At 52.6% G+C, this 13804-nt stretch overlaps 1 protein-coding gene and 2 non-coding genes across 3 annotated transcripts; 1 reads left to right on the top strand and 2 right to left on the bottom strand.

The window, feature by feature from the left end:
• Nucleotides 1-1956: 1956 nt before the first annotated feature.
• Nucleotides 1957-2029, bottom strand: TRNAV-AAC. Its single transcript has one exon. It is a non-coding gene; the product is annotated as a tRNA-Val (tRNA).
• A 218-nt stretch (nt 2030-2247) lies between these two features.
• TRNAN-GUU lies at nt 2248-2321 on the bottom strand. Its single transcript has one exon. It is a non-coding gene; the product is annotated as a tRNA-Asn (tRNA).
• A 2853-nt stretch (nt 2322-5174) lies between these two features.
• Nucleotides 5175-13134, top strand: ALOX5AP (arachidonate 5-lipoxygenase activating protein). The gene is made up of 5 exons (XM_035324994.1): nt 5175-5365; nt 9538-9637; nt 10779-10849; nt 11483-11564; nt 12284-13134. The coding sequence occupies exons 1-5, from the start codon at nt 5296-5298 to the stop codon at nt 12444-12446; spliced, it is 486 nt and encodes a 161-aa protein (XP_035180885.1). The 5' UTR covers nt 5175-5295; the 3' UTR covers nt 12447-13134.
• Nucleotides 13135-13804: the final 670 nt, after the last annotated feature.

Genomic DNA, 13804 nt, shown 5'->3' with positions numbered 1-13804 from the left:
AGGATGAGTTTGGTGGCTACTGAACTTTTTGTTTCAGACTAGTTCCAAAATGCAGAGTGGATGATCAGCTTTTCATTTGCCATAAAGAAAATAAAAGTATTAGTTTTCCGTCAATTATAAGTCTACTAGGTGGGCATATAGCAAATATGATAAACACTGTTTTGGAGATTTATCAATGTTAAGGGTAAATTTCTAAAAGTCTAATGGCTTTGTGCACTTGAAGGGATTATCATTTACATGTTTCTTCACCTCTTGCATCACCTACTTGTTATTTTGTGTCTTCCAATTTGGGAAAAGCACAATTGTGGCGCTTACAGATTTACAGGTTCTGAGTTCAAAGTCATCTCTACAGCAGAGGTAAGCCTGATTCAGATCTTACTGCATCACGATATATTCAAACACTTCCATTGCAGAGTACAGAAAAAAGAAAGGGCCTTAACAGTATTTAAAACCAAACCAAAACAGCCTAGATGCACGGGAGCTGGCTGGCTGGATTTTTAGCCTCACCAGCACCCACCCAAGCAGTATACTTGCTAGAGCACTGTTGTAGAAATTAACTGTGGTGCTGATTGCAAATCCCATGTTGATGTTTTTCATGGCTGGCTATTGCCATTTATTCTTCTTCCAGCATTGCTTTTTGACTTAAATAATAATTCCCTTCCTGACAATGTCAGGACAGAGAGCAGCTGTGTCTTCTCTGTGTTCCTTTAGCAAAGCTAATAAATAGCTGCTGCTCCTTTCATGAGCCGCCCTGTGCCCAAAACGACGCGTGTTACCTCCTGAGCAGCTTACTCCGGGCACAGCTCCCTGAGCGTCTGCTCTGCTTTAAAGACCGCCTGGATCCCGTCTCGGAGCGGGAGAGCTTACGGTCTAAGTATAGATGTAAGACAGCAGAGAAAGGCAGAGCGAGGCTAACAGGATTATAAGGCTGGTGAAGTTGGGGCGTGCTTAGCTCGGCATCGCTGGGCACAGGCGCAGAGCAGTTATTGGGGGGAGATGCTGAAGCTGCACAACACGAGGACTTGGGGCACCCCAAGGAGAGAGGATGGTGGGGAAGGGGTGTAAAGAAGCAGGCCTTCGGTTCTAAAGGCCAGGGAGGCAAACTCGGTGCCTCTGTTTGGCGGATCTGATGGATGCAAGTTGCAGTCTGAAGCCATGAAGGCTTTGTTTGAACACGGGCTGGAAAACTATCCTGGTGGGGTCTGGAGGTCTGGAGGCCTCCAGCTTCCATCTTCTGGAGACAGGCTGAAGAAAGCCTTAGGAGAGGTCTTTCCCTGGACATGGGTTTATATTTCTCTTTATATAGATGGCTATCTAAGGGGCTTCTGCAATGCCCAGTATGGGGTTTAGGCTAGTTGTAATCCTGTCCCAGTTTAGAAATGGGGCAAGGAGGTAACATTAAAGTAACCTGTGAGTTGTATGGGTTGGCGAGGCCTCCTGCCACAGAAGAACCTGGTGAGGAGGAATATCCCTGTCCCTCTTTAGAGCCATGAGCTCGGGGGCCTGGGCCCTGGCACCATGACAGAAACCTTCAGCCCTGGTGGCAGCTGTGGCCCTCTCTCCATGGGCTGGGCACTCAGCCCCCTTGGCTTACAGGAGGGAGGGAGTTTTCTGGAGGAAATTTGCAATTGAGCCCTCAAGAAGTGTTTCACGCAGCATCTCTGCCTTTGGGGTTGGCTGTTTTGTTTTTCTATATCCGTATTTTGGATATGAGAAAAGTTGGCCATTGGGATTTTCTAAGCACTGATGCCTTTCTGAGCCCCTCCTTGTTCCACTGTTTCAGATGAGGCCAGGCCCATTTCTTCTCCTTGAGGACACCTTCCACAGAGGGGGAAATTCGTTTTTTTCCGAGGAGCCGTGTGTTAAACAGTGAAGCACCCAGCCCCGTCCTTGCGCGGCGGCCGTTCTGTGGAAGGATCCGGGAAAACGGGGGTTTAAGGGAAGGATAAAACATGGTGTTTCCGCCCGGTTTCGAACCGGGGACCTTTCGCGTGTTAGGCGAACGTGATAACCACTACACTACGGAAACTTCCGTTGGAGGCCCTCCTCCCGAAGCCCGCCTTGGCGGCAGCCGTGTGAGGCAGCAGAGGTGACCCGGGCTGCCTTCAGCCCCGGCGGAGCCCCCTGCGGGTTAACGGGTTGCCCCCGGACCCTGCGGGGGCTCCCCCAGGCATAAAGGCGGGGCTGTACCGCCGGGAGCAGCCGCGGGGAAGGAAAAAGATCGCCGTGACCCAAAAAGGAGCGCCCCGTCCCTGGGTGGGCTCGAACCACCAACCTTTCGGTTAACAGCCGAACGCGCTAACCGATTGCGCCACAGAGACGCGCTGGGTGCCAGCCCCGCCGGGGCGCTTCTGAACCCAGCGGCGCAGCGGGAGGTGGCGACAGGCGCTGCTCCTGCTGCTGCTGCTCTGCGTGTCTTGGGGGGCTGCTGTGGTCTTTTGCCTCTTTGATTCTTAATCTAAAGGATATAAGAACACTCGTTTCCCTTCTCTTCCCTTCCCTTTCCATCCCCCGGTATTTAAGGACCCTGCTGAAGCCACAGAGGGCTTCAAGTATTTATAATAATTTATAATATAACAATAATTAAAAATTACATATATAAGAATATAATCGTATATATTATATAACAATGCATAATAGTTATAATTAATAATTATAATTAATAATTATAATTCAATAATTGTCTGCGAGAGCTAATGGAAAGTGGAGGCGCTTCCAGAAATGTGTCAGGGCAAAAAAAGCATCTGGAAAGGGAGCAGACCCAGGAAACTGCTGCCCTGGAGGCCCCGCGTGGTCTCTAAAAAAGCCATTAGTGAGCAGTCAAGCAGCCTGGCATTTGCATATACGAACTCCACAGGTTTTATACTATCGGGACACATGCTTTCGCCTGGAGCCCTTGCAGCCAAGACAGAATAGACAGTGAGGGAGGAGAGACAAGATGAACCCCCCACGAGATTTATAGATCTGTGTTCGCTGTCCTTTCCTGTTCTGTATGAGTATTTCCATGAAAGGCATATTTTGGCTGGCTGCTCAATCTTTTCAGAGAAAGAGATTACCGTGCTGGAAGCTGTACAGTGCAACTGGATAAACTTGCTAGCTTTGCACATTTTCACGGGCTTCATAGCTCTCTGTGTCAAGTTTATCTTCCTCAGGCAGGAAGATGAGAATTTCAAACAGCGATACAGCAAGCAGAAGGGCTGGGATCCAGCAGCAGGAGGGGAAACGCAGCATTGTCCTGCCTGCACAGCACAGACTGGGGCTGGGGCTTGCAGCAGATGCAGGCACGTTCCTCCCCCTCCAAGGCCATTTCCCTAAATTGTACAAAAATCGTCAGAGCCTCCTTCCATCCTGCAGCCACTGCAGTGCCAGCAGGTATGAAAGATAACCCTGCCCAAGGTCTCTGCTCTGTCTGACCTCAGCAGTGCTGCTCTGCCGTGGTGATGGGACAGGTCCTTTTCTTCACCATCCCTTATACCCTCTGCTTTTCCTTAACGTTTCTTGGCAATGTCCAGTCTGATGTTACACCTAAAAAAAGACACCAGACCTGTAATTCTTATTTTAAGGCAGTCACACGTAATGCATTCTCACTACCAAAGCCTTTACCTCCTGCACACGCAGAAATTAGCTTAAGAGGCTCTGGACTCGATGTGATGGCATTTCGTTTTGGTGACAGAGGTGGCAGGGAGGAGGACTGGGGCATGGAGCCACAGGGGGCTCTCAGCCCCAAACCGAACTAGGAGGGGACGCAGGCGCTGCCTGACGGATGGCTTCGGTGCGAGCCCCGGCAGAAGGAAGCAGCAGGCGCCGGTGCTGGCGCCGAGCAGTACCAAGGGACAGACGGAGCCGGACGGGACCCAGGGGAAGCACAAAGCAGGGAGGAAAAGCAGATATTGAGGGGGAGACAAGCTGGTGGGGAGAGGGATGAGGAGAAAGCGAAGGCATCAGCGGCAGCCCAGCCCTCACCACCTGGCCAGCACACGTAGCATAAGTTTGGGGGGTGTTAGTCACCCCCCCGCTAGCGGCGTGTTTCTGTATGTTTGCTTGTACCCGAGTTACCCGATAGCTCTCCTTATCTATGAGTTTAGGTGATAACAATTTGCATGACAGGCTGGGTAAAAACACAGCTGTAGGTAAATTTGTCCCCAAAGAAGAAAGCGGATTGTGCAACGTGCACCCACTGGGATCCTGCGCCTGGCAGGGTCGCAGTGAGATGTGAGCAGTTGTCTGAGGGCAGCTCTCAGGCCTCCAGGGTAGCACGTGGTGGAGCAAAAGTTAATGCTTTCAACAAGGCTTTTCCCCATGCAAATACGGACAAAAGGCAGCAGAATGGTTCCAACCAGCAAGTGGTGTGCACTTTGGGTGAGGATGCTTTCCAGCCATGTGACAGACTCACAGGATGGTTTGGCTTGGAAGGGACCTTAAAGCCCACCCAGTCCCACCCCCCTGCCATGGGCAGGGACACCTCCCACCAGACCAGGTTGCCCAAAGCCCCATCCAGCCTGGCCTTGAGCACCTCCAGGGATGGGGCAGCCACAGCTTCTCTGGGCAGCCTCTTCCAGTGCCTCACCTCACTGAAGATGCTGTGAACTTCACAGAAGCCTTTCCGCAGCGTCCACTCCCACAGCCTGTAACTACCTGCCACATGGGATCCCATCTTCCATAGGATCAGAGCTGGGGCAGAAAACATGCTGCAACAATTTTATTCAGCCATAATGGGCTCAGCCTAGGTGCATCTGCAAAGTCTGAGCCAGTAAAGCTGAGTTCTGGCAGCTGTCACCATCTCCCAGGGGGAAGGATGCAGGATCCATCTCTGGTAATGACATGTATTTTCTGTCCACCCATGATGCTCACAGCATTTGTGTACTCCTTGTTCAACATACCTGTTCCAACACGCTGCATGCACGGGGAGCTTCTGATTGTGACCTGAAAGTCTCATCACTGCTGGGGCTGTGACCAGGGGGGTTCCATGTCTGGGAGCAGCAGAGTTACCGAGACTGGCAAACATTCTTTCTCCTAGCTGGGCAGTGGTTAGGCACTTGCAGACTTGTTTCTCTGCGCTTCATCTGTAAAACAGTGAGAGATGAGGATGAAAAAGGGTGTGATGACGGAGCTTGTGGGTTGTGGCTGTGCTGCGCTGGCAGGCATCCGAGTGTGGGGTGCTACTGCTCTCCTGTGAGGCCATAGGAAGTGTTTCACGATTCAAGATAAGAGAGACCATCACTTCCTCCTTCTGTGCTCGCAGGGCTGAGCTGCCACCCAGGGCTGCAGCGTCCACCCTGACAGCCTGCTCGCAAAATGGACCAGGAGACCCTGGGAAGCGTGGTCCTGCTCGCCATCGTCACGCTGATCAGCGTCGTCCAGAACGGTGAGACAGAAATCAGCATTTGTGGAAGGGCTGAGAAAAATCCAGTGTGATGTATGCTGAGCTGATCGCTGGGCAAATAACCTCTTGCTGTAAGTGCGTGCGGGCGCAGGCATCGCTTTGGCTTTAGGGATGGTCTTTTTCCCTTTTCAGGGATTGTCTTGCATATCATAATTTCAATAGCTTGTTAGTCCTGCTCTGTGTGTTGGTCATATGTCAGCTAACGAAAGGGATGCCATGCTGGGGTTGCTGGTGACAGCACAAACTTCATTTTGATGACTGGGACATCCTTCTCTGGATAAAGCCCCAGCGCTGCTCTTCGGCTAGAGCCTGATGGGCTGCAGGGCTCAGAGCTTTGCACGGAGCTGGGTGAAGGCAGCAAAACTGCACTGACCCCTCTGAGAAACCTGCTTGGATGATATGGGGTGCACCCAGCTGTCCGTGTGCTGCAGCTCAGCTAATTTCAACAATCCGCAGTCCCTCCCTAGAACACTGTGCATTTCCTAGAATGGGGAAGTTTCCTTTTTTAGATCTTATTCAGACCCCTACACTCAGTGCTATTCTTCAGGGCTTTTTAAATAAACTGCAAGCATCTCTCCTGTGCAAATGTGCTTTTAGCCTGATCATCATTCTTTACAAACACTTAATCATTTTAGCAGAAAATGCTGCCGAGCAGCCAGACAAGGGAGTGGGTTTTGCCCTGGGTACACCGAGACTGTCCAAGTTCAATGTGAACCAGAAGCATGGAGGGAATCAAGCAAACGCTTGAAATCTTCTGCCGAGGCTTCTTGGTACAAATAGGAGATTGTCACTGAGGGCAAACTTCACCATCGAACCTAGGAAATGGGCTGTGCTGCAGGGAGGGGAAGTGGTGGGAGCTCAGCGTGAGCCTGGCTGCCACAGGGTGGATAAAGAGTGAGGATCGGTGAAGTTTTGACGTAGGCACTAAATGCTGCATCATTCGACCCATTCCTCTTTTCTGGTAAATGCCCAGTATGCAATGTCAAAGGGAAAGGGGGAGAAAATGCAATGAAGCAGCTCGTGGGGTGGGGTAAGGGCAGGGAGATTGCTCACCAGTTCCCGTCATGGGCAAAACAGATTCAACCTGAGGGAGAGTAATGTAATTTATTGCCTGTTGGTAAGGGACTAGAGCAGTGAGAACCAAAATCAAACTAAAGAGACCTTCACCCCCACACACACCCTCTCCTACCTCTTCCCCATGAGCAGCACAGAGGAACAGGGCAATGGGGGTTGTGGTCAGTCTATAGCACTTCATCTCTGCCGCCCCTTCACGGCCCCTCTCTGCCCCTGCTCCCCGTGGGGTCCCTCCCACGGGATGCCGTCCTTCCCAAACTGAGCCTGCGGGGGCTGCCCACAGGCTGCAGCTCTCCAAGAACTGCTCCCACACGGCTCCGTACCACGGGGTCCATCCCCCAGGAGCAAACTGCTCCAGCACGGGTCCCCCACGGGTGGCAGCTCCCCCCAGACCCCTGCTCCTGCGTGGGCTCCTCTCCACGGGCTGCAGCTCCGGCCCGGGGCCTGCTCCTGCGGGGGCTCTCCATGGGCCGCAGCCTCCTCCAGGCCACATCCACCTGCTCCACCGGGGGCTCCTCCACGGGCTGCAGCGTGGAGATCTGCTCCATGTGGGACCCACGGGCTGCAGGGGGAAAACATGCTCCACCAGGGGCCTCTCCACGGGCTGCAGGGGAACTGCTGCTGCGTGCCTGGAGCACCTCCTGCCCTCCTGCTGCACTGACCTGGGGGCTGCAGGGCTGGGTATCACTCCTCACTCTCCCAGCTGCTGTTGTGCAGCGTTTTTTTTCCCTTTCTTCAATGCGCTCTAACAGAGGCCCAACCAGCGTTGTCCTTATGTCCCTTTTGGAGCCGGCTGGAGCTGGCTCTGATCTGATACAGGGTAGCTCCTGGGCTCTTTCTCCCCCTCCTCCCCACCCCCCGCTACCAAACTCATGCCACGTAAACCCAATAGACTCTGAAACTCAGGCCTTTGCCTTGCGGACTGACTCACACTTTGGTTTCATGGAGATCCTTCTGTGAGACCACTGACCTGACTGCTGTGGACTGGCTGCATTGCAGAGGGCTCCGCATGCCACTCAAGGGTGGCACGCAGCCCTGAGCTATGGTTTCAGAGCCTGCATTCACTTCTTTCCTCGTCCCAAGCTTTCTGTCTAGCAAGACCTGACTGATGTGGGTGCTGTATATTATGTATACAGTAATTAGGGCAGTAGAAATGCTTGTCAAGGGATTGCAGTTGTGCTAAACTCCTGCTGAGGTTCCAGCTCAGCGCAGCAGAAAGGACAGCTGCTCTGGTGAGTGCTGCTGTTCCAAATCCAGATGCAGGCCGTGGTGCTGCTCCCCACCCGTTTGCCATCACTTTGCTCATGTCAGGAATCTCTGCACACTGCAGAATGACTCGAGTGGCCGGACGTCCCTGAGACACGCACGTAGCTTTGGTTTTGTTCTTGCATCACTGTGATGTTGCAATCCAGCAGCTCTTAGGGCAAAGCAGTGCTCATTGCCGAGCAGATCAGGGCAGAGGAAGCGATGCGAAGTGGAAGGAAGGGGCAGCCTTGTATGCTCTCCAGATTTTGCTTGGCCGGAGTAGCATTGCACTGGCTCTGTTTGTGTGGACTTGCAAAACAACCAGGCCTCCTCCCCTCACACAGCCATGCCAGGAGCTGGTTCATGGGTATAAATGCCTGAAAATAGACCTGAAATCAAAAGTGTGTTATTTCTGGCTGGATCATCTCCCCAGCTCCCTCGCTATGTGTACCCAAGTGCTGGACTGTGGTGGTTCAGGCTCAGAGCAGCTGATGTAGCCCTGGAGCCTCAGGGCATCTCGCAGATGAGCCAAATTAAACCCTTCAGCCTCCTCTCTCCTCACATATCCCTGCTCTGCTTGCTGGTCTTGGGTTGTGAGAAACCTCCTTCTCACCTCGATGGTCAGAGAAGAGCAGGAAGTACAACTACAGTGCTAAAAGCTGCTCCACACCGCAGAGTCTCCCATTTCCCCAGCCTAACAGGAGCACGCTGCTGCTGTTCGGCGTTTTCGTTTTGGTGCTGCCAGCCCAAAGCCATGGCAAGGGTTACCGCTGGGTGGGACCTGCCAGTGCTGCTCTGTTCCTTCTGGAGAAAGGCTGTGCATACCCAGGGAATCACTCAATATTGGAAAGCAAGTATCTCAGAAGCTTTTACTGAAAGCAGCATCAGTACAAAAGACACACCTCCAGCATCCGTGAGGGGAAAAAAGAAGTAGCTCTTTAGATTCCAGGGAAGAAGTCCTACAGCTTATCAAATCATCCTTCTATTGTTACGATATTTATTTATTCATTTTTCTGATGTCTTCTCTTTTATATACATCTTTGGCTAATATTCTAAACCACAGGCTGCCTTGGGTGCACCGAGATTGGGTGCGTGATAACAAAACGCTTGCAGCGTGTAGCCTGCCACAGCGCTGCCTGGTATATTTAGACCCATGATGGATGGTCTCTGTTTTAGTGTCGTTAGATAAAGCATGTTTGTCAAGCACACGATACGTTATCTTGAGGTACTGCATTTTTGCAGCGGCTAACATCCTGGCACCACACTGTTGCTTAAAAGTAGGAAACACGACATGGATACACAGAGATCTGTCATCCAGACAAGGTTTTCAATGAGCCTTTCAGGGAAACGTGTATGTCCTGTAGGATGGCCTTGTTTTGGCAAATGGGTGCCACTAAAAGGGAAGGGAATCTCTTTTCTCCCTGCTCCGTTAGAGAGTGAGGATGGAGTTTGGTGGCTCTGACTAGAAAGTTTTTTCTCCCTGGGGACACAAATGCCTGAGTCATACTTCTGCAGGTACAGGGATTAAACAGGGCTCGGGGCTGCTGGTCACATGTGAGTGCACGGGGACGCCTAAGGTGACACCACATGAAACACTTGCAGGGAGGGTGGGGTTTCACCATGGTGAAGGAGTGTGCCGGCCACATCCTGCACCGCCACACATCGGCGCACTCTCCTGCTGTCCAGGCATGCACGGGGATGCTCACGACAGCAGAACAGAGCCCACAGGGACCAGTGTCAGAACTATCTCCAAACTACGTCTCAGATAAAACAACTTGTGTGCTTTGTGGTATTTTTTTTTTCTTTTTTTTTTTCTTTTTTTTTTTTCTTAACAGCTTTTTTTGCCAGCAAAGTGGAGCATGAGAGTAAACACTGCAACGGCAAAGGGATCCAGCGGCCGGGGTCCTCCGCCTTTGACCGCGTCTACACTGCCAAGTGAGTAGCAAGCTCATCTCCCTCTTCCTTAGGGCTTAATCCAAACCCTTTTGGGGTCCACAGGTGGGTTCCCAATGCCGTCAGTTTAAGGCTTTGCTCTGCAATCCCATCGCTGGGTGCCTTGCGGCAGCATTCAGACCCGCGGCTTTCCGTTGTGTTTGCTGATGAATGCAGGACTTGCAGCCCTGGTGTGCACGATGTCCTGTCATATGGGAACCAGTTCCCCCAGAAGCACCTAAAGCTGGATGTGTGCCACCAGCACAGCTGGTGTCCCAAAAAGCTCGAAAGGGAAGAGATGGTGACTCAAGGAGCGGCTGGGTGGCAGAGCTCCTAACAAAGCCCTGCTCCTCTGCTCTCCACTTCCCCACCACACTCAGTGCATCTTGTCTTTGACATCCCTTCAGAGGGAGCGGGGGGGGGGGGGGCGCGGGTGGGAATTAATTCCAAACCAGAGGAGAAAAGAACATAAAGTATTTTTATTACCCGTGAAGTGGTGGCATTGCGCTTGAAAAGGCACGGGACATCAAAACGCTGCCCTTCACAGGTGTGTGACCTCTGCAAGAGGAGAATGCCTCCCTCTGGAAGAGCATTCCCAGCTGACGGAGGGAGTTGGAAATAACTCCTGTGCACATGCAAGGAGACACATTAACTTGTCAGACACTCCTTTCTGCTGCGCAGTTTTCCTCTTGTTGTTTTCACTCGGTTCTCAATGCCCTTAACTTGATTAATACGACTTAAGCACAAGGATTTCCCGAGCTGACAAAGCACACATTGTCTGTTACACATGCTAGAGGAGGCAAACGCGTTTCCCAGCTGCCAGGCACGTTCGCGGGGCGGTTTGTTTCCCCGAGTAGGCAGAACAAAGGTGTCCATTCTCTGCACGAGGAGGTGGCAGGTAAGCAAATCCGTGGGTGAAGCGGTGATGGTGCCGGGGCACGGGCACATGAGGAGCTGCTTCCCAGCTTCTGCTCACATGCCTGCTCTGCCCCTGGTTGCCTGCAGCATCCCCGTGCTTGTGTGTGGCCATTGTGGAGCTCGCACAGCCTAAATCCACCTCACTGTCGCTCATGGGTGAAACAAAATGATTTTCTTTCCATTTTCCCTCTGTTCTGATTTTTCTTGCTCATAAATTTCTTCCTAGCCAAAACTGTGGGCACGCGTACCCTACGTTTCTCGCCGTGCTTTGGTGCGCCGGGCTTCTCTGCAGCCAAGGTAACACTTATTTTATTCCCCCTTCAACCTGGCATGATTTTCAGCAAGGGATGGAGAGCACTTTGGTGCTTTGGACTATTCCCATAGGGTCATTACCCTCTGCTCAGGCTGGAGGCTTTGGTGCTGGCTGCTGGGCATGCCACGCTATTCACCCTCAGAGCTGGAAATGGGCTCATTTGATTAAATTGCCAGAGATGCCCTGGAGGGGGCTGTGACTTTAGGCCCTGCTGGGGAGAAGGTGCCTGGGGCCAGGGAAGGTGTGTGTGTGACGGTGGCGTTGCCACCGATCTGGGGCCAACACCATGCACTGTTTACCTGCTCTCCTAAATGATAGCACCTCCAATGCAATGGGTGTTTTCCTAAAGTTAGGGCCAGGACCATGCTTAGCTAATTTCCTAGGGTCAGTGGCTGTTCTTTCTGGAAGAGAGGAGCTTCATGGCCAGGGGAAGAGGTGTGGGGAAAGCCATTACATTCCTTCCTGGGTTTCTGATGGGACCAGGTGCACCTTTTGCATGGCTGAGGGCAGAATTACATCCAGAAAGTCCTCAGGAAAAGGAGAGCGTGGACAGTATGTGCGGAGGGACCCAAGCTGGTGTTTGTAATGTGTTCTTCTTTCTTCTGTGCTTTATGCAGCTCCTGCTGCTTTTGCTGGCCTGATGTACTTGTTCGTGAGGCAGAAGTACTTCGTGGGCTACCTGGGGGAGAGAACGCAGAGGTAAGACTGCAGAGCCCTTCCCAAAAGCCAGGGTGCTTCAGCAGCTCCTACTCAGAATCAGAGGGCTACAGGATGGCTGAGCCTGGCAGGGCCCCCTGGAGGCCTCCTGGTGCCACCCCTGCCCAAGCAGGGACACCCAGAACAGGCTGCCCAGGACCACGTCGAGGTGGCTTTTGGAGATCCCCAAGGAGGAGACCCCACAGCCTCTCTGGGCAGCCTGTGCCAGGGCTCCATCACCCGCCCAGCACAGAAGTGCTGCCTGGTGCTCAGAGGGAGCCTCCTGGGTGCCCGGCTGTGCCCATGGCCTCCTGTCCTGGCACTGGGCACCACTGAGCAGAGCCTGGCTCTGTCTTCTCTGCACCCTCCCGTCAGGGATTTAGGGACATGGATGAGATCCCCCTGAGCCTCCTCTCCTCCAGGCTGGGCAGCCCCAGGTCCCCCAGCCTCTGCTCACAGCAGAGATGCACCAGCCCCTCACTACCTGTGTAAATGCATGAGTGTGTTTATGCTAGTTTTTGCACGTTTTCCTCTCATCTTAATAAAGCTAATTATGCACATGAGGAATAAAACTGTCCCACAGCCGTTGATGGCTGTGAAGATGGACCAGGACCCCCTGGGGTGCACCAGCTGGTCTCAGCCACAGAGGCTGGAGGCCGAGGCCTCCTTGAGGTAGGTGATCCATGATAACCAGTTGCTTCCCTCCCTTCCTTTCTCAACAGCACTCCCGGCTACTTGTTTGGGAAGCGTATCATTTTGTTCCTGTTCCTCATGTCCGTGGCTGGGATACTCAACTACTATCTCATCTACTTCTTTGGGAGTGACTTTGAAATGCACATCAAGACGATAACCAGCGCCATCTCACCGCTGCTGCTCATTCCCTAGCTCCCTGCAGAACTGAGGGGGTCAGCCTGCTTCACGTATCGATACCCAGAAGCAGCTATAATTCAGATGTTTAAGAAATGAACCTATAACCCTTTCAGATTGCTGTAAATCTAATGCTCAGTGGGCTTTGTAGTTTGATTTAACCTTGCTTTTTCCTTCAGGAAAAAGATTTATTGTGAGCGCTCAGCGTGCCCAAGGAACGGTAACAACTTCCAGTTAATTCTTCAGAGGTTTTTTTTTTTCCATAAACTGAAGCTTGAAAGCTGACTGCGTGACTGTAAGGGGTATTTTATGCTTCCATCGTAACTGTGTTGTCCTTAGCTCCTGTCATGAAAAGTAGGAGCCTCTCAGCCTCACCCCTGAAGGACTGTGCAGCTACGACCATCTCCCACACACATGCAGGTTTTCACCATCGTCCTGTACCCATCTGCCCATGCAAACGCATAGGGCACCCTTTCCTTCACGTTTGTTGGCAACTGAGAGTAGGAGGACAGCAAGTTGGTCCCTGTCCAGTCTTCCTTGGTCAATATACATGTGTGTAATGCTCCCAGCACTGATCTCATCCACACCTCGGCCTGGGCCTTCTCCCAGAGCTGTGGACAGGGGTCTTGGTTCAATGAGCACCAGGCATACTGAGGGGGTTTGGTTTGTTTTGCTTTGCTTAATAAAGCAGCCTAAAAGGATGAAACCCATTCACTGCCATCTTTTCATTTTGTGGACTATCCTGGTACCCAGAGGCTTGGCAGGACACAGGCATGCGGCGCAGCCCCAGGCTCTTGCAGAAGCTGCTGGTGGCCGTGAGCAGCCCTAAGGGACGTGTCTTTCTCACCTCCCTCCCTATTAGCAAGCTCAATTTGCCGCCTCCGTCACTAACGATGTGGCCCTGCACACCCATGCCAAGCAGCAGCCTGCTGAGGGAAGCAGACTGAGGCGGGCCAAGAGCCCGGCGCAACCTTTGTAGGCACTGCAGCCATAGGAGCGCTTAAGCTCTTAAGCCCGTCTGATTACCACATGCAGGACGGGTAAAGCTGCATTTTATGACTCCTTCGGGAGGGACGGAGTCGTGGCTACGTGAGAAGAGGGTTTGCAGAGCTGTGTGCCAAAGAGAGCAGCCTGCCTGTGTGCTGCGGCTTTCTGCCACGCTCCTCTGCTGCCTTCTCTCTCCATACCTCATCAATAGCCACCCAGCCTCAGTGGTGGCCCACCACCCCTCCGTGGGGCCAGCCCGAGCAGAGGGTACCAGCCACGAAGGGACAGCAGCACCCCCGGAGAGAAGGGGCAGTTCCTCGTGGCCTGGAGCCAGCACTGCGGCAATGCTCACACTGCCAGCACCGTCACTCGGTTCAGAGGAGGAGATG

This window comes from Oxyura jamaicensis, chromosome 1 (genome assembly GCF_011077185.1).
Source record: "Oxyura jamaicensis isolate SHBP4307 breed ruddy duck chromosome 1, BPBGC_Ojam_1.0, whole genome shotgun sequence".
Classification (NCBI taxonomy): domain Eukaryota; kingdom Metazoa; phylum Chordata; class Aves; order Anseriformes; family Anatidae; genus Oxyura; species Oxyura jamaicensis.
Note: the sequence above shows the minus strand (reverse complement) of the source record. Positions and strands in the feature narration are given on the sequence as shown.

Bases quoted from the DNA above. Each gene is read 5' to 3' on its own strand.
- ALOX5AP (XM_035324994.1), top strand. From the start codon at position 5,296: ATGGACCAGGAGACCCTGGGAAGCGTGGTCCTGCTCGCCATCGTCACG. The intron at 10,850-11,482 runs GTAACACTTATT...TGCTTTATGCAG, and splicing joins CGGGCTTCTCTGCAGCCAAG to CTCCTGCTGCTTTTGCTGGC. The intron at 11,565-12,283 runs GTAAGACTGCAG...CTTTCTCAACAG, and splicing joins CTGGGGGAGAGAACGCAGAG to CACTCCCGGCTACTTGTTTG.